Genomic DNA, 20,262 nt, shown 5'->3' with positions numbered 1-20,262 from the left:
GTGCAGTGTGTGTGCAGTGTGTGTGCAGTGTGTGTGTGCAGTGTGTGTGTGCAGTGTGTGTGTGCAGTGTGTATGTGTGCAGTGTGTGTGTGCAGTGTGTGTGCAGTGTGTGTGTGTGCAGTGTGTATGTGTGCAGTGTGTATGCAGTGTGTGTGTGTGTGCAGTGTGTGTGTGTGCAGTGTGTGTGCGCAGTGTGTGTGTGCAGTGTGTGTGTGTGCACTCACATTCCACATAACAAGTGTGAAGGTCAGAAGACAATTTACAGGAGTCTGTTCCCTCCTTCTGTCATGTGCGTCTCAGAGTCTGAACTTGGGTCATCAGCCTTGGCAGTGAGAACTTTTACCCTCTGAGCCACCTCACTAGTGCCAGAACAAGCACTGTTTCTTGAAGGAGAGAATTGAGTCGACATATCTTTGTCTGCATGTTGCTTTTGTGTACGTCAATCCTAGCATGAGAGAGAGGGAAAGAGATTTGGGGCTTGATCTAAGGCGACATTTGAGATTTGAATGGCAACATCATCATGAACAGTTAGGAATGATGCCTCAAAGTCCTTGGCTAACTGCCCTACATTTTTGCCTTTTTGGTTGTAGCTATTCTGCAGACAAGGAGACAGCCAGCCTCTGTTTTATTCTAGAGAGAAACATGCTATTTCATTCATGAGTAAAGTAAAAAGTGCATTGCTATGTGCCATGAAGGGTATGTAAAAGAATGTTGTTTTAATTGTAAACTAGTCGATTTGATTTAAAAATGCATGTCATGTTTAAGAAAAAAAGGTGATATAAGCTAAACAAGAAATGGGGCATTAGGAAGAAAGATGGCATCGCAGATAAATACCAAATGTACATAGGAGTTCATAGAACTAACTAATCCCAGGACTGTAGCTATAGCCCTCTACCATTATATCCCAGACACTTAATATTTTCTTTGGTGCCTGATTCAATTAAAACATACTAAATTAATGAAGGGAAGAACATGCAGTTATGATCTGGGACATAAACACATATCCTGCTTCAGAAGAGAGCAAACATTGTAAGGTAAAAGTACACATTGAAACCGCACATTGAGCATTTCTTGGGCATCTGTTATGTGCCCAGATTCTTTTGAGCAATAGAAATATAAATGAAATATGAATAATACTAGAAATAAATATACAAGCAAATATTTTCAATGAAGAATGATAGTGGGCCCGTAGAGGATGTTATTTGATGCTGCACAGAAAGGTTGGTCAAATGTTAGACAACAACACTTGGATATGCGAGTTAACAAACAGACCTTCTGAGCATCATTCACACTCTGCGGATCCTTCCTTAATATGTAATGACAACAAAAACCTCACAAGTAGGCTAACAATTAAGCACTGATACTTTAAGATTCTCTTCTAGATCTTCATCAAGAGAAAATAAGGATTTTCATGACTTTTATGTTAGCTATCTTAAGTATCACACACGGAAAAGCTCTGTTAGCAGCACACTTGGGTTCCTCCTCTTTTCATTAAAAACACCTGCTTGGAATAGATGTGATTAACTCAGTAGCTGCTTTGGCCTCATATTCTCTGCTTACACCTCCAGCACTCGGTCCCTAAGAACCAACACTCTCCACATTGCCCTCCCCCTGTGGGAGCCAGTGTCTCCCTCAGCCACTATAATTTCTTAGAAGTATAAGAACATAATTGTTCCCATTCCATGGCAACCTAGACCTTTATGAAGATTTCATCCAAACTGTGCTGCTGGCGATCCAAACTCAGAGCCATGGAGACTGCTCCTGGGGTTGAGATGTAGACTTAGGGATGAAGTGGAGACAATCTTTATTACAGAATTCAACTTCAACAAGAACGTAGGACTTTGTAATGCTGCTTTCATTATAAGAAGGCAGTTAGAAGCAAGCTGGCAGACATGTTCTCCTATTATATGGTGATGAACAAGAATTAGTCCCAAGCCAATTCAAGCACTTATGAAGCCGTTTCAAGAAAAGCATGATCCACACAGCCAACAACAACGTCCTTCCTGGGAGCTGCAGTGGACCTGCTTGGCAGACAACAGTTATGCCCTAAGCCTGATGGCTCTTCGGGGCTTGTGTGTCACGCTGTGCTTCCTAATATACCCATGCAACCTATCCATTTCTAATGTGTGCATTCAGTTGTGCTGAGATGTGTCATCATCATGGGCCCTATTATCTTGCCTGGAGCTGCATTTCCAAACCCACCTCCTTCAGGCCTTGAACCTCATGGCCCAGCAAGACTTACCTACGTCGAGACTCCAGCTTCTTGCCATAGTCTCTTTCTTCATAGTGTTAGGATGTTACTTACTACATCCAAAGAGCAGTTCCCTTTGATAAAACTTTTAAAAAGCAACTCTCCTTGCCCACGCAGCTTCATAAGATACTTCAAAGTCTATCAGTAGACTCTGCATATGCAATCCTAATGTTGCATGGTATTGTAATAATATTTACAGTTTTTAAGTGTCTTTATGTGCACACACATGTAAAAACAAAGTCTTTGAAAAGGAGAATCTGTTCTGTTTGTTTGCTTGGTTTTTTTTCTAACATTTAATAGTAGCTTTTGGCTGATGGATGAAAGCCTCTTGAGATAAATGCATAAGTGAACATTGCCCATAAATACAAATACAGTACATGTAAGAGGAGTAAGAGTGTCAATTAGCTTTGGTTGGGTCCAGCAGCGTTCTGGTCCAGTGTAATGTGCTTCATCTCCGGTTTACACCCGTGTGGTGTGTTTCATCTCCAGTTCACACCACAGCTCTGCCAGGTGGACTATATCATTACTCTTCAGCCCTTGAGAAAGGGAACCTCAAGAGGCTAATCCAAATAGGCCCTGTGACCCTAACCCTTTCTGCCCAGCACCACCCCCAAAACATTCACTGCTTTTTGTCAATGGTCAAGAACACCAGAGGATGAGAGCTATCGTTGACTGAATATTTTCCATTCCTTTTCAGCTCCAAGCACAGCTCAGTATGGAATTACTGGGAGCGCCTGCGACCTCTTCTCCTGCTGGAGCCTTGTGTTTACACTGTCCTCGGTCATCAGTATATCCTACCTAAAGAACGCCATCCTACAGTGAGTTTAAAGACCCATGAAAGGCTTTTAAGGAGTCTCCGAGAGTGCTTATGCTGGATCCAATCTGGTGCGGTTGGCTGGAAGCAGCGTGGGATACAATCGGCTGTCTTTACGAGGGTGACGCCGTCTGTGCAATCGCTGGTTGTGTAAATACTTTCATTCTCCTCTCCTTTTGATTAGACACACGACCTTGTGAAGCACTGCACATTGTTCTTTTTTAAGATGTGAAAGCTCTGAACTTACTTTTAGAGGATATTAATTGTGATTTCATGTTTGTAATCTACAACTTTTCAAAAGCGTTCAGTCGTGGTCTGCCAGGCTTCCGGCTGTAGTTTACATGACAAATATTGCAGTGAACACATGATTCTTTAAGGCCGCAATACAAGGGTTCAGTGCCCAATTTCAATAAGAGTCAACCCACATTTACAAAGATGCATTTTTTTTCTTTTTTGATAAAAAAATCAAATAATATTGCCTTCAAATCATTTCTTCAAAATATAACACATATCTAGATGTCCCTGCTCGCATGACATCCAGGTTTTGGAAATGAGCCTTGTAATATAACTCGCTGTGCTTCTCCTTCTAAGTTCAGCATGGGTGTGCCTTCACAAAATAATCCTCTCTTTGTCTCTGACAAACACATAATGTTTTCCTAAACCTTGCAATTTGGAAGCAAAAGTAAATTACACCGATAAGCTAAGCCTGAGAACTTTGCCCACAGCATCTCAGTTTTCTTGATGAAACAGCATAATTGAAGTTGAGGCAAAACGTTAGGGCCACTGTGGGAAAGTCTGAGCTGTCGAAGGACAACACAGCCTGTTCAAAAGACCCCTAGTAATGCAACAATCTCCTGCACCAAGGCAAGCTGATGTCCCAAGACAGCTTCTCCACATGGACCTGCGGTCCTATCACCCACTAATGCGGGATGGTGAATGCTCAAATCAATCTGGTTTTGACATCAGTAAGTTAGGATGACAGAGACCCTAATTTTCCACCTGATTTTCTGTCATTCGGCTGAGAGAAATGCATGTTCTGTTCTTTAAAATTCCAAGATGCATTTTAACACATACTGTACATTTGGTGCAAAACAGATCAGCCCTGAAGAATCTAATTCTTCACCAAAATCTTGGTAGTCATTTCCGTTCAAACAGATGCTAAAACTGAGGACGTAACCATGCCCGCCTGCATCCTGTGAGACACACGTGAGATGTGACCAGATGGACACACCAGAAGGAGGACATCATGGGATATGTTAGCCACTGGATGATTGTGAATATTACATTTTTTCTATTTAAAGAACAAAATTACATTTTTGGAGGAAAATGCTGTTAGTCTAACTATTATATTACAGGAATAGGCTCATGGTCTTGCTTTTGACCAAAGAAAGGCCAGAGCCTTGAAAGCCATTTTTCAGATCTGGTGAAGGTGCTAGTTTCAGCACGCCGAAGTTTCTACGGTGACCTTCTGCACACACAGACTATAGACCTACTCTCAAAACCACGTGCAAGAAATTTCACAGTGATTATTTTAGATAGTTCATGTTTTGCCCTAGAAGGATGGCTTTAAAATGGTGATTATTTTTTCTAAATAAAATTTAGACCCCAAAAGGCACCATAAATCTGTTTTAGTTAGGAAAATGAATCATAAGTGAGGGGACATAAATACACAGTCTTCCCATGAAATGGCAATAATGTGGCATTCTGCAATTAAATTTAGTAGCTGTAATAAATTTGTGTCATTTCGACTGGTATATTAAAAGTGAGTTTTGAAAAATATGGCGTTTAAATTTCTAGCTGATATGATACTAAAAAATGTTCTTTGTGGAATTAGTGAGTAAGCAGCAAATGCTTTCTTTGTATTGCAGCTTTAACGTAGCGCAATCCACAGTAACCTACTTCTTAAGACAGCAGTGCTACCACGGAGTGTTGGCCACCTGCACCACTGTGCGGGGAGACAGAAAGATGGAGAATGCATATTATACAGTGACCGTTTCCCTAAAGATAAAAATGCCTCCTCTTTGTAAGGTGTGTAGGGTACATGTGAGGTAAACTGAGGTATAAAATACAGATGAACCAAATAACTAGTTCTAAGTGTCGTCATGATTCCGAATTCGTGGAGTCCGGTGTTTTCCCCATAGAGTGTGACAAAGGACAGTCATAGCTCAGTAGCTACATGTATTTGCCTTTATGTTAGAAAAGACTTTCTTGAGTGACATTTTAATAGAGGAGGCATCCACTATGTTTTTCTGTGTTACAGCGGCATAGTCCTTAGGCTCCTGGACAGAGTGAAGTCATGAGTATTTATGAGTTCAGTATTGTTCAAATAAGGCTACAGTATTTGCTTTTTGTGTAGATGTATTGCATATAATGTTCAAGTAGGTGGTTTTACATTTACAGGCATCTGAAATGTCTGATTGCTCCATTTTATCAGTCCTGACTGTACAAGATTGTTGCAATTTCAGAACAGCAGTTTTACGAAGTTAATTTATCTTTTGATCTATACGGTTTTTTAGCTGTTCACTTGAGCATTGTGTTTTCCACAATACCCATCTGTGGGATTCCTTTTGTTGCCCCCAAATTTTCAAAGGAAGAAGGAAAGAAAATTGTGATTGAGAAAGAAGAAGGAGGAGAAGAAGAAAAAATAGTGGGAGATAAGGAACAAAAAATACTGAAAGAAGGGAAGAGACAGGAGGGGGAGCGAGGGAGAGCCAGATTGTTCTGATGATGATGAACCTGTTGGTCTGCCTTCTTGGTTTAACTGAACATGGCCTAATTTTTTTCCCAATGACCGTATTACAAACCTAAGTCTTGTTATGCCCCGAGATCCTGCTGGTCAGAATTCGCTTAGTGATCAGTACTGCCCAGGCCAGATTACTGAGTTCTTTGTGCAGACACTGAGATTTGACGGAGAGTATTTCAAATATAAAGTCATTTTGAGGTTCATAACTTGACTGAAAAATTATCTTCTCATAATAGTTATGCTATGTCTAAAAAGTAGACTGGGGAGCAAAGAAGTACCCAGATAATTCAGGACAGAACTGCACATATATAGACAAGTACCCCAATCTGTGAAGTCTGAACACTCTGAGCAACTGAACTATCAAAATCAATCAATGATATTGGTCAAATTACTGAATAATTGTTAATTTACCCATTGTGCTTAGCTTTGTAACACAGCTGAAAGTTACCTATTTAATCTTTTCAATAAAAAAAATTGTGTTTTTTTTGAAATCCAGAAATGATTTAAAAAAGAGGTCAGGTTTCTAACTATTTATTGAAGTGTGTGGGTGTACAGTATTTCAATAGATATGAATATGGATAAATGGTATTGCCTTAAGATCCTCTGAAATGTACTTACTTTAAAGACTGGAAAACACCCTTCCTGTCTTTAGTAAAAATCCATATTTCATAATCTGATGTAAAATATGTTGTACTGTTTCCAATAGGTGAATATAAAGTCAGTTTATCAATTAAAATATGTATTGGACTCATTTTAAACTCTTTTAGTTTTAGAGAAATGAATACATGGTAGCTCAGGCTACTGCCCCATGGTCTCGCATCTGTCCTGCACTGCATACTAACACGGTATGAGATCTTGGATGCTTTAGCTCTCAAGGGCTCCACACTGAATCTATTATGATTCCCTAAAGGTCTGACAATATGCATGTCATCTGTCCAAAAAGCATTTTTGGAGATATATTATTCTATAGACTTTTTACTTGCAGTGGCACAAGTCTCTGGGTAAAGTCTGGGGATAAAATCCAACAGTTGTGCAAACTGACAAGCCAAATGCCTGTAGGAGATCACCTGGTTTCTTAAGAAACATGAGTATAAGGCAACACCCCTTAGAGCATCTAAATAAAATCTCTTTACACATCTTGCTTTCTAAACAAAACCTGGTCTATGGATACTACAATATGCAAATGAAGCCATTCCACAAGAGGGACTTAAGCCCTCTTCCCTAAGTCTGCCTATCTCTGGTCACAACAAACTAAACTGGAATGTTGGAGCTGGAGAGATGGCCGAGCAGTTAAGAACTTGATCTTATGGAGGACCCAAGTTTGATGACCAGCACCCAAATGGATGTCTCACAGCTGTTTGTAACTCTAGCTTCAAAGGACCTGATACCCTCCTTTACCCTCCTCAGGTACTGAATTTACATGCAGATACCCATACACATGCACACAGACATGTGTGTGTGTGCACACACACTAAAATACTCATTAACAAACTACAGATAAATTGGAACTATGTAAAGGGTCAAACAAAACATCAAATCATGGCAAGGATTCTTCTTGGTTTAATAGGCTACTGAAAAATACGTTTATCACTGCGGTTCTGGGAATACATCATCAAACCTTGCCTCCAACAAAAAGTGGGGCACACTAACATGTCTGATTTCCCTCTAATTTGTTTTCTTACCCTTTGGATGTTTGTCCTGAATTCAATTATGCAAGGGAAACAGAAGCTGCAAGCACCAAGCCAGAGATTACAATGTCAAGAATGCAGCAGGTCAGAACACCTACACTTTCTATACTACCTGCACATAGCAGGAAATAAACACTCACTTCAGCTATCGGAATGTGAAGACAGTATAAGAACGCAATTCCAAGGATAGTTCATCTAAGATGTCCAAGTACCGGACAGATGTCCTTTATCCCTAAGAAGTGCGTGGATGCCTCCCTGCTCACAGACACTTTCGCCAGATGACTCCAGACTCCAGAACGTGTGTAGGAATCCATATACCAAACTAACAAGCAAACCCGAGGAGTCGGGAAATACAACAGACAGCGTCAATGCCCTCCTCTAGAAGCACCACCCACTCCAAGAACAAGATACCCATCCTCAGCAACAGTCTCTCTGGCCTAACACCCATCTTGTGTTTTATATTGTCAGAACTAAGATCCTCACTTCACAGTAAGAGCTCTGGGGACTCAGTAGTATCATCAGGTCAGTTTATTCTAGCATCCTGCCTGGTTGGGCACCAGCTCTACTAAATCCCTAATCACAATTCTCTGCTCCCTCTTCCCGTTGGCTGAGAACTTGAGGGAGGTACCGTCTTGCTGATTACATGGTATTAACAGCCCCAGGCAAATCCCCGTGTACACAACCCCCAATCAATCCCAGCCCTGTCGTTGAGTTTACACTTTACCTGGCCTGTGATCCGTATAACTCACAGCCTTATCTAATGTGCTTATGACAGGAGTGAGTAATGAATGCTAATGGATACTTTGGAGTGAAGAGTGTCCAGGTGAATCGTGAACCATGATCTGTAGGAGCGGCTGCTACTGCATATAACAGAGGTTCAACATCTTTTACAAAAAACTTGGAAGAATCCAAATGTCGGGAAAGGTTCAGAGACCCCATAAATCGGAGTTGGGTGAGCGGTGGTGTTAATAACTAAATTACACAGGCATATTCACAGCAACAACATTTTCCCTAAAGTTATGAGATATAATTTTTTTAAAGCAGCTGGGCATGGTGGCACATACCTTTATTCCTTTCGCTGGGTAGGCAGAGGCAGGCAGATCTCTCCGAGTTCGAGGCTAGAGTGTTCTACATAGTGAGACTCTGGCTCAAAAAAAAAACTTATCAAAGCAGTTCAATTAAATAAATTAACAATATTTGAGCTTTGAAAATATAATCTCAGTTTCAGTAACTGACAAGCCAAAATCTAGGTTATTCATACATCTGACACTCCAAGTCTCTGTATTCTAATGACTCTTTGGTTTGTATATCTTGTAAGCCACCACTTAGTGCTCAGGTCTGGAGCATGTGGAAAGCGGTTGGAGAGTGGGGGGATGGGGAAAGGAGTGGGGGGGGAGTGGGAGGCTGGGAGGAGGCGGAAATTGTTTTTTTCTCAATAAAAAAAAGAAAAAAAGGATACATGATAAAAAAAAACAAACTACAGGGACTGCATCACTTCATGGGCCTTCTCTGTTTACAAAAAGGAAGGAAGGAAGGAAGGAAGGAAGGAAGGAAGGAAGGAAGGAAGGAAGGAAGGAAGGAAGGAGAGGCAAGTTCTTCTGGGGGCAGTTGTATGTGAGGACATCTAGCTCTTAATGATGTAATTATTTTACATCAACAAGAAACATGGAGTAACAAATGAGATAGCATGACTTCTTTACCCACATTCCAGTGCACTGTTGAGGATATTGCAGGCTTCCTTCACGGGAGCTGAGAGGCTGCTGGCTGATGGGACTGATGAGCCCATGTGTTCCAAGTTGGCATGAGCCACAGGAGGAGGTGGGGTCCACCCAGGTGCTCCCCTCCTTCCTGTCAAGTGGGTTACTAAAAGCATTAGGGAGTTACTTGGTGGAACTGGTAATTCAATAGCTTCGTTAAAATTTTTGACGTTTTTACACTTGAAACATTAACTTAACACTAACCAAGGCCGATCCACACTTCCTGCAGCTCAGAGTTGTGTTTAAACAAGTACAGCAGGTGCAGTGAATTCCTACAAGAGTGTGGGGATTTAACTCAGACAGGGAACTTAGAAAATAGTCCTTGAAGATTGTGCCAGGGTAACAATAAAGAACAAAGGTTCCTGGTTCTTCTACCACACCTAGTAGGGCCATAAAAATCCTGTTTGGCTTGCTAAGTAGCTTCATTGGTGGAGATAATGGTTGCCTAGAAATCCCACATCTCCCTGTAACACAGCTGACAAATGACCTGGCAAAAATGGGGTCAATAGCTCTTTTTATAGTCTCCTTAAGAAGTGATTAGTAGAAACTTGAAACTGTTTCACGCTGTTGTACTTTGCAAAATTTACACACAAAAAACTCCCACTGCCCTCAATGGTCTAGAAGACAAGCTAGCAAGCAGAGCATGTGGCATGTGGAATTCTGGGTAATTTCAGATAGATAGATAGATAGATAGATAGATAGATAGATAGATAGATAGATAGATAGATAGATAGATAGATAGATAGAGATAGATTAAATAGAGAAAAAGTAGGTAAATGAATGAATAGAAGAACTCACAACCATGCAAACCACAGCTTCTGTTTCTACTTCCTTTTTCAGACTTTAGCATGAGGAACATCTTGTGACTTAATTAATCAGAAGGCAGCACCTGCTCTCAGTTCTGACATGGAGAAAACACACTTTTCAAAAAAATTGGTATCAACTTTGTTTCTGGAAATATGTCTCTCCTGTTGGTTAGACTTATGTTCGGGATGTCTTCTGTCAAGTGCCTTGAAATGGTGTAAAGAAGGAAGACTGAGTTTGTGTTTTTGTTTCATTTTGAATGGGGATTTTTTTTTCTGGAAACATATAGATCTAAGTTACAGATGAAGCAGTGTGTGTTTTCTCACAGTTCAATCCTCGCAGTGTGGCAACAGAGCTTTCTAGTTTGCACATAACTAACCCAAGGCCTCCTGTTACTGCTCTGTTGTCAGGATGAACTTATTCCCAGACCAGCAGCATCTCAGAAACACTGCCGTGTATTGGAAACTCTTTTAACTGTTAGATTGTGTGGTGGCTATTCTTGGTTGTCAACATGACTACATTTGGAATTAACTCAAACCCTAGCTACTGGATACAGTTGTGAGGGACTTTTTTTCTTCATTGAAAATAGATTCTTCTCTCGTATAATATATCCCAACCACAGTTTCTCCTCCCTCCACTTCTACTAGATTCCACCCACCTCCCCTCTCCGCCAACCCACTCGACTCCCCACCCCTGGTTTCCCTTAATCAGGATCTTTTGAGATAGGAAGACCTTCTTTTAATATAGTTTTTCTGAGGTGGAAAAACCCACCTTTAATATGGACCACACCTTCTGCTGACAGCCTATCTGTAGGACATAGAAGAAGGAAGCTTGTTCTCTGCCTGCTTGCTCTGGCTCTCACCAGAAACTCCAATCCTTCACTGGCATTAGAGCCTGAAATCCCATTAAGACATCCAGCATTGTGGACCTAACAAGTAAGGATACTTGGACTTTCTGTTGGTAAGTCATTGTTAAACTAGCTGGACCACAGCCAGTAAGTCACTCTAATAAATCCCCCTTTAGACAGACAGACCAACAGACAGACAGATAGATTAACCCTATCAGTTCTGTTCCTTTAGAAAACCCTTACCAACACAGGCTGAAAACTGACTTAATTTCTCTCCGACACTTGGAATGTTCTTGTGGCAATCATTCATTCACTCAAAGATAATCAAGGATGATTTAGTGGCCTGGCAGATCCAGCTGTAAACACAGAGACAAAAGCAGCAGCTTCTCTGATTTAAGTTCACCTTAAGACCAAGGAGTGAAGAGTGACAGGCTGAAGAGGGCGGGAAGATAGAGGATGTGAGGATGGGACTTGGGAAGGGATGGAGACAGAGGAAGGGGAAGAGGGAAGGGAGGAGGAAATAGAGGAACGAGGGGTGTGTAAGTGGTGTGCCTCTGTGTGAGTGAAGGCAATGGCTTCTCTTTGCAAGGTGGCTTCAGTTTCCATGTTTACAGTCAGTAAACATGGTGACGCCATTCTTTTATGTCATGTCACTCCTTGACTCCTTAAAAGTTTGCTAATTCATCTGAAATTAGATCTTGGCCAGTCAGTCGTCCTACCTCCTTCTAAAGGACATACGGAGACAGTTCATTGTGTCACAAGAGATAGTGAAAAAGAGCAAACTTCCATTTCTCTATGACTTTGGCGAGCTTTAGAGATGGAGATAGTAGCCCTTTCTTGCTAGAAGATATGCACACACATTTCCAAACCCGTCCACGGATGTGCAGTAGATAGAACACAGAAAGCCATTCCATATTTGCTTCTCCATCATTTAGTAACAATTTCCTAAACCATAATTGGAGAAAAAGATTCAATAATGCCTATAGGCTTAGTGCTTTCTATATACAAATTATTTGCTCTTCAAATAAATATATTGAGCACCTCATCATAATGTTACATTTTATGTAATATAAACTTGAAAACACTGATAGAAATTATAAAGTTAACATCTTATAAAGACATATTTTAATTGCAAAAATATTTAAATAGTTAACTACCAGGTAGCTAGATAGATGATAGATAGATAGATAGATAGATAGATAGATAGATAGATAGATAGATAGATGATAGATAGATGATAGATAGATGATAGATAGATAGATGAGTAGATAGATAGATAGATGATAGATAGATAGATAGATAGATAGATAGATAGATAGATAGATAGATAGATGATAGATAGATAGATGATAGATAGATAGATAGATAGATAGATAGATAGATAGATAGATGATAGATAGATAGATAGATAGATAGATAGATAGATAGATGATAGATAGATAGATGATAGATAGATAGATGAGTAGATAGATAGATAGATAAATAGATAGATGTATAAACAGGCAGAATGAGCATGGTGTTAGGTGCGTGCGTGTATGTGCGTGCGCGTGCGTATGCATGTATGTCTCTTTTGTCTGCATGTATCTGTGTATCACATATGTTTGTTTACCACCATGTGGCTGGGAACTGAAACCTGTGGTCTTCTGTAAGAGTTGTCAATGCTTTTAACCACGAAGTCATCCCCGAGGCCCTGGAAAGGCCTTTCTCTGGAGCAGTTTGGCTTTGAGGTCAAAAAGGGTTCTATAAGTTTAATAACTTATTTTTATTGGAGAAGAAAATCACATAGAAGAAAACTTTCAACTTTCAAATTCACAAAGAAAAAAATCACTTCAGAAAAGTATCTTTGGGGGCCTGGACAGATGGCTCAGAGGTTAAGAGCACTGACTGTTCTTCCAAAGTACCCAGGTTCAACTCCCACCCACACAGCAAGCAACTGTCTGTAATTCCAAGATCTGACATGCTCACACAGACATATATCTAGGCAAAACACCAATGAGGGGAAAAAAATATCTCCACACAGCAGCTTCATATTTTCTGTCAATTTTCTTTTCAAGGTGAAGCTACAGACATGTTAGTTTGAGGGCTGGGGCATTTGGAAGACATAGAAGTTTAAAACATTTGTATGAGCCAAACTGCAGATTTCCATGCCTTCACCTGGATTCTCTGCTATCATTTATGGTGAGTTGGTGCAGATGAATGTCACAGTCAGAAGAGGGCAGATGTGAACGTGGTCATGTGAAACTGAGATTATTGGGTAGCAGCTTCTTGTCTTTGTTTTATATCGATAAAGACAGCAGAAAGCTGCATTTAAGGAACAGGCCTCCCTGTCTCCCTAACACACTGGGTTTTTACCTTAGATTTTTATCTTGAGAACAACACACGTACCTCTCATCCCTAACACTTTATCAGTTTCCCATCCAGGTTGCCCTGTGTCCTTTAGATGGACTTACAATGTGAGGCTCATCTGTCCCCTCCAACACCACACCTGTGGAATTCCCTCTAAATGACACTGGACTGAAGGGCAAAGAGGGGCTCTCTGTGTGGAATCAGAGGGAATGTGTGTATAAACAAATGATTCCAATGCAAAAGAGCTCTGCAAACGTGCAGAACAATGATCAACCAACCATCTGGAAGACAGGAGGAATTTCGCAGAAGAGGTGACATCAAATGTTAGATCTTGGGATGTAGCCATTCCTGGCCCTTGTGAACTGTAATAAATATTTGGAAAACCTGATCTGGAATCTTCATTTGGACCAACATACATCAAGAGAGTGAAGTTTATTTTAATTTATGGTCTGGGTGCCACCCTTATGTCACTGAATGCAAAACTCTTTATCCTCATCCCCATGGAATCCACTCCAGTCAGGTTACTGTCATTATTCCTTGGGCAAAACTCAGCATTGTCTCCAATTTGAACTGTGATAAATCTAATCACAAGTTCTCAAACTTTCTTCTTCCACGTGTCAGCAGTGGGAGCCACCACAGCCCACACTCTCCTGGCCCCCATGGAGCCTGCTTGCTTATCTTTCTGATCATTCCTCTTAATGTTTGTTTGCTCATTTCTCAATATTTTCTACTTTTTCTCTAAATAGCATGACAAAGTGCAATCCTTGGAGTGTAAATACTCAAGCCCCTTGTGCCCAGGCTAGAGTTCTAGCTGGAGTGTGGACATGCAGAGAGCCAGCCTGGAGGTTAGAAGATGTCAGTGTTCTTGCCCTGAAAGATGTTCTCAAGTCTCTTTCTACTGTCTGTAAAGCCCTACTCAGCTGAGCCTCATCAATCTCCCATTTCATTTGCATTCACGTCTCTAATTGGCATTGCTTACCCTAATGAAAAAATTACACAGACCTCCGTGATTGACCTTGCACGTAACACTGCCATTTCATCAGAAAGGAAGGAGCCTCAACTGAGAGAATACTTCCATAGTGCTTCCAGCTACAAGGCATTTTCTCAATTAGTGATCAGTGGGGGAGGGCCCAGCCCATTGTGGTTGGAGCTGCCCTGGGCGGGTGTTCCTGGGTTTTATAAAAATGCAGGCTGAGCAAACCATGTAAAGCCAGTAAGCACCACTCCTCCATGGCCTCTGCATCAGCTCCTGCCCCCAGATTCCTTCCCACTTAAGTTCCTGTCCTGACTTCCTTTGGTGATGAACAGCAATGTGAAAGTGTAAGCTAAATAACCCTTTCCTCCCCAACTTGCTTTTTGGCCATGGTGGGGTTTTTTTTGCAGCAATAGAAACCCAAACTAAGACCACCTGTTACAGAACGCTTCATCAATGATGAAGTCAGAGGTTCCCTCCCCTTGTAGGATTCCAGCATATAGCTCTGACTTCTATGAAATGTGTGTTTAAACTGACTTTATCTAACTGCAAAGTCAAAGAGAGGGAAGAGAAAGCAGGATGAAGCTTTTCATGTATGAATCTGAGGTGTGGCCTGTGACCTGTTCATGACCCATGGGAGTTCACACACACACACACACTATCAGCAATACCTGCTTCCAAATAAGGCTGCAAGTTAGAGGTCAGAGAGAAGGAGCCAAGTTTGGTCGTATTTACCTAATCTATTCTGTCACTAAATAGCCATTTCCCTTAGCCTTACAGGTTTCTTTCCCCTAAAGTCCTTTCTGGTAATTGTACCAGATGCAAGGTCAGTGTCTTAGTAAACACAAAACCTCCCTGTTAAGCTTGAATGTGGATCCAACTTCCTGTGCACACAGGATCAGCACACAGCCTGCAGAAGCACATAACAATAGAGCAAGCTCACTGAGTAGGCTTGCCAACCATGCCAGCTTTCTCTCTTGCTATAGACAGATAGTGAGGGTCACATTTCCTGTCTTCTTTTTCTTTGTTTCCTCACTCTGTTGATCTCTTGATTAAGACCTGGAAGTGGGAGATGTCCCTTCCTCTACAGCCTGTGGGCTGGTAAGCCAGACTGTGGTCCCGTGAGCACACCCATCTTCAAGAAAGGCTGCGACACAGTTTGACTATGGATCTGGCTATTTTCTGCTGCAACTATTAAATCTGAAGGATTATTATGGGCTGGAGTTGAATTTAACTTTAGTATTTGGTGACAGAGAGACAAGGATGTCATGATGATAGTATGAAAACAGCTTCTGAAAATTTTCCTCACTGCCAATGGCAACATGGAAAAATAGTGTCTTTAGAGGAACGGAAATAATTCCTCATGCCTTATGGTTTTGGCATAGATTTTGATTCACATGGTGTGCAAATGCTTCTTCCCCCATGCTTTCCGCAACAGCCCTGTGAATCAGTTTTCTTTACTCTGTGATGTCATCATCTATGAAGAGTTAATGACACAATCTCCATTGTGTAAGTGTTCAGGAATCTGAGTATTAAACACGGATGTGCAGAAAGTGAATATTTAAAAAATGAGACGACTCATGAGAACACAGAAGTCAGCTATGGTCCTTACAGAGATGACTAAGCAGTAAAATAATAATACTTTCTATGGCAATATTTACTTTGTTTAATGAAAGTATAAAACCATTAATTCAAGTACTCTCCCATCTTCATGCAAATCACTGGAACTCATAATTCTTCCTGCAGAAGGCAAGAGTAGACAGAGATGGAGGAAAAGCTGGAGGATGTCAGGGAGTTAGAGTCCCGTGTATGGACTCCAATGTAGAAGGATCAAGCTTCTAGTTAGTACCTAGTAGCATTTTAGCAGAAAGATAATCAGGACAAGCTAAGATGTGAATGCATTTCCTGGAGACTCGTACTAGACACACATAGCTTGTTCCTTTTGACTACAGAAAAATGAACAAGAAGTGGCTCCCAAATTCTTTTTTCTTTATTTGTATATGTAGTGGTATGCGCATATCTGTGTGTGTGCATGTGTGTATGTAAGTGTGATATGTAGCTGATGTTTGTGTATACATGTGTGTGCACGTTCATATGTGTGAGTACACATGTGTATGCATACGTGTGTGCCCTTGTGTGTGGTTGTACATGCATATGTGCGTGTGCATGACAGAGGCTGACCTCAGCTGTCTTCCTCACGCTCTACTCCGGGAATGCCCTGCCTCTGCCTCTAGAGAGCTGGGACTGCAGGAGAGCCGCCATGACTGTCCATCTTGTACAAGGTGTCTGAACTCCAGCTCTCACGCTTGCGCAGCAAGCATTTTATCAAAGTCATCTACAAACCCTGCCTGTTTTACTTTATCCTCATTCTGCATCGTATTTTCCCTCGCTACCACAGACGTCATGGTTTTAAATACATAATTCCGTCAGCCAGATCATTCGCAATAAGCATTTTTCACCTTGATTATGGCATGGGAAAATCTTTAGGGAATTACACAAAGACTATACTCTTCATTCCATTTTTAAATTCGTCTCTCCAAATTAAGGGTTCCTATTAATTAGACAACAAAACGTGAAAATGGAAAAAAAAATTACAAAGTACAGTGTTTTTCATCTAAAGGTGAACTATTGAAAGAGATGTCAAACAACTGGGCCCGATTTTAATAACTTTGAGATGGGTCTTAATTAGGGCTAACATGTGAACGGGATAGCTGTAAGTTCTTTTAGAACCCAATACCTGTGTAATTAGTTCTGCAAATGAAAGGATACAAACGGCATGTTTCTGGTGCCAAGAGAACATATTACTCTAGACTCTGCCGCTTACAGTGCCCCTGTCTGCCCAGCTGCTTCACTGATGATGTCAACAGCAGGGCATCTGACAAACAGCAGGTACCAGATACACTTATGCCACCACTCACGAACTTCCGATTGGCCAAGTTTCTAGACTTGTTGACTGCTTTTATCTGATGTACCCATGTGCCTACTGGAAGATCCAAGTAGAGCATTCTCATAGCCACACAGCTCTGCAAAGGTTAACAGACATGGACCCTGTGGGTGGCATGAAAGGCAATCGTGCCAACTTTGAAGGAGCCGTCCTAGGTGGACACATAAATACTTGAGTACAATGTGAAAGCGGAAGAGAAAGAGTGATGTTGATTTAAAATAGCCTCTAAAAACATCCAGCAGAAACCATGACTGTGTTTGAGAACTGATACTAATTTGTTGACGACAATGGAAATATTGACAAGATGTTTTAACACAAATCAAGATCAATAGCTTGACTATTTACAGGAAAACATGTGTTGTTAATGTTCCTAATAATCTTTTGGTTGATTTTTGATGAAGTAAAAACTGAACATGGAAGATTTCCCCTCAACAGAAAACTGCAAAGTGGATAAATACATCACTACAAATGGCAGTTTTCGGTATTAGCATGGACCATGTGTGCATATTATTTATAGATATACAAACCCAAGTGTAACTAGAACTAAGTAGGCAAGATTCAGTATCTAAGAGGAGAGGAAGGAGTATCCAGAAGAAGGAGATAAAGCAAATCCTTAAACAGCCTGCTTTTTACATTGTAAGAGTACTAGTTGTGAAATTTATCTGACACGGGCAAAGCCAAGCACTGTTTAATATTTGAAAACATCACTACAGATTAAATAAAATTACATGGTAAGCTAAGTATAACAAGAATTTGTCATAAAACTTTTCTTTCAGAAGTTAAAATTGGAATACCAGACATATGCCTTCTGCAGTTGCAGCTTCTCATTAATTAACTAAGCACTTTATACAGTGTTCAGCACAGTTTCTGGTGACATTTCTCTAGAAAGTTCCATTCATCACTGAAAGTTATCATTGGAGACAACATAAACTTGAGATGAATAGCAGCCATTTTCTCAGAAGAATGCACATTCAAGGATCTCCATCCACCTAAGAGGTTCATATGCTTCACGGCAGAAAGAAGTATAGCTTGTGCCCTATGAAGATAAATTATAAACATGCTTTAAGAGAGTCAAACTGTGTAGTTACAAAACCTACAACAGAAACTCACAGGCACCCACAGATGGCCTCATAGTGACCTGTAACTTTCTCTTCCCCATGGTGTTTATACTGAGATGACTCTCCAGAGCAGTCCACCATTGGCACAAAGAACAATGGCATCTCCCACATCCTTTCTTTGTCTAAACATCAGTTTTCACGGCTACATTAGCCACAAGGATCAGAGTCTGAAGAGCATAGCAAAACTCAGCATCACGAGGAAGAAGTCTGAAAGCCCAGCTCTGCACAGACAGGCCACCCTGCCCCAGCTGCCTTGCTGTTGTTATTAAGGCTCCACTCTCTCTTTGCTGTTGGTATCAAGGACTCCACTCTCTGCTAGCAATGGGATCCATCCTATCTTTCCTCACAGCATTATTACATATGATAAAAAGATACTGAACTGACTCTGGCATATGGGGAAAAACAGTCTTCATGACGAACTTGAGAGTGACCTTTCCACCTGATCAAAAGGACAAGGAAGGAGATGGGTCTGGTACAGGACGGCACCCAAGCACCTCACAGTAAGCACAGTTCTGATGTTTGTTTTAACGCTCGATACAACACAATCTAGAGTTACCTGGAGGTGAATCTCAGCAAGAGATGTGTCTTGATTTTGTTAACTGAAGTGAGAAGATCAACATGAACATGAATGCATGATTTCACGGAGCCTAGCCTGGACTAGAAAACAAGGGAAGTGAGCTTCATGGATAAATATCCATGCATCAGTTCCTTACACTCTGCCCTCGGTTGTGGATGTGATGCACTAGTTGCTCCAAGTTCCTACCTTGCCTTCCAGAATGATGGGCTGGAATCAGAAGCCAGACAGACCCTGCCTCCTCTAAATTTCCTCTTTCCAGGGGTTTGTCACAGCAACAGAACTAGATAGAGAGTACTACAGCAACAAGATAAGGAGATAAGGAGAAATGGCCATTTTCTATGTAAGAACAAGCCCCAGGGGATTCTGGATCCTGGGCTGTCCCTACCTCAGGTCTCCCTCTGCTTCCTTGATGCCATTCTTTGACTAAGAACACAGATTTGCAAGTGTTCACACCATACCGAGACTCACACTCAGGTGTTCACACCACACCAAGACTCATATTCGATCTAGAATCTCACTTTCTACTTAAATGCAGTACTAACCGTAAAAATATCTGCACCTGGCATCAAAATGACGCAGATTGCCTATTAGAGTCAACTTCTGTAAGCAAAGATCTTTTAAATTTATGCTCTGTGAAAGCAAAAGCTGACTTCAGTACGAAAGCCAAAGTTTAGTGAATTGAAATTCTGAACTCTTTAATGCACATATTTTGTTAATGAAATTTAAGAACATCTTGTCTCTTTGCCTACTTCTAACAACAAAATCAGGGTTATTACTTTTCTTTCTTCTTGGAGTTCTCTGCCTAAACACTGGTGTCTTAAAAATAACAGCTACTTCTGGCTTGTAAGTTTCTATAATTGAAAGAAAAGTTTAAACTGTTTTTTTTTCTTCTTGAGCACAAGCTTGACTATGGTCTGGCTCTGTGTAGTAGGAGGCTGTTCATTTCCTGACCACCCAGACCCCAAAATAACCTCACAGAAACTGTATTAATTAAATCACTGCTTGGTCTATTAGCTCTAAATTCTTATTGGCTAGCTTTTACATCTTAATTTAACCCATTTCCATTATTTTATATTTTAGCATGAGGATTGTGGCCTACTGGCAAGGTTCCAGCATATCTGTCTCTGGCAGTGGCTCCATGGCTTCTCCCTGACTCCGCCTCCTTTCTTCCAGCATCTAGTTTAGTTTTCCCCACATAGCTCTACTCTACCCTGTCACAGGCCTAAGATAGTTTCTTTATTAACCAATGGTATTCACAGCATACAGAGGGGAATCCCACACAGCTCTGGATTAAAGTTACAGAATAATGTTGATTTGTTCATTGAAATGGTAGTATTTGGGCTGTGGTCCTTACAAATCATGGGCAATTTCTTTCACTTTTCCCTACAATCTCCTAAGAG

At 40.9% G+C, this 20,262-nt stretch overlaps 1 protein-coding gene across 1 annotated transcript in view; it reads left to right on the top strand.

Moving 5' to 3' along the window:
- Negr1 (neuronal growth regulator 1) overlaps positions 1-6,560 on the top strand; it is a 690,101-nt gene extending 683,541 nt beyond the window's left edge. Inside the window, exon 7 of the mRNA XM_075981026.1 lies at positions 2,949-6,560. Coding sequence (XP_075837141.1) covers positions 2,949-3,073 — 125 coding nt within the window. The 3' untranslated portion in view covers positions 3,074-6,560. The remainder of the gene's footprint in view (positions 1-2,948) is intronic.
- Positions 6,561-20,262: the final 13,702 nt, after the last annotated feature.

Source organism: Microtus pennsylvanicus, chromosome 7 (genome assembly GCF_037038515.1).
Source record: "Microtus pennsylvanicus isolate mMicPen1 chromosome 7, mMicPen1.hap1, whole genome shotgun sequence".
Classification (NCBI taxonomy): Eukaryota; Metazoa; Chordata; class Mammalia; order Rodentia; family Cricetidae; genus Microtus; species Microtus pennsylvanicus.
The sequence above is the reverse complement of the archived record's forward strand: the minus strand, read 5'-3'. Positions and strand labels throughout refer to the sequence as shown.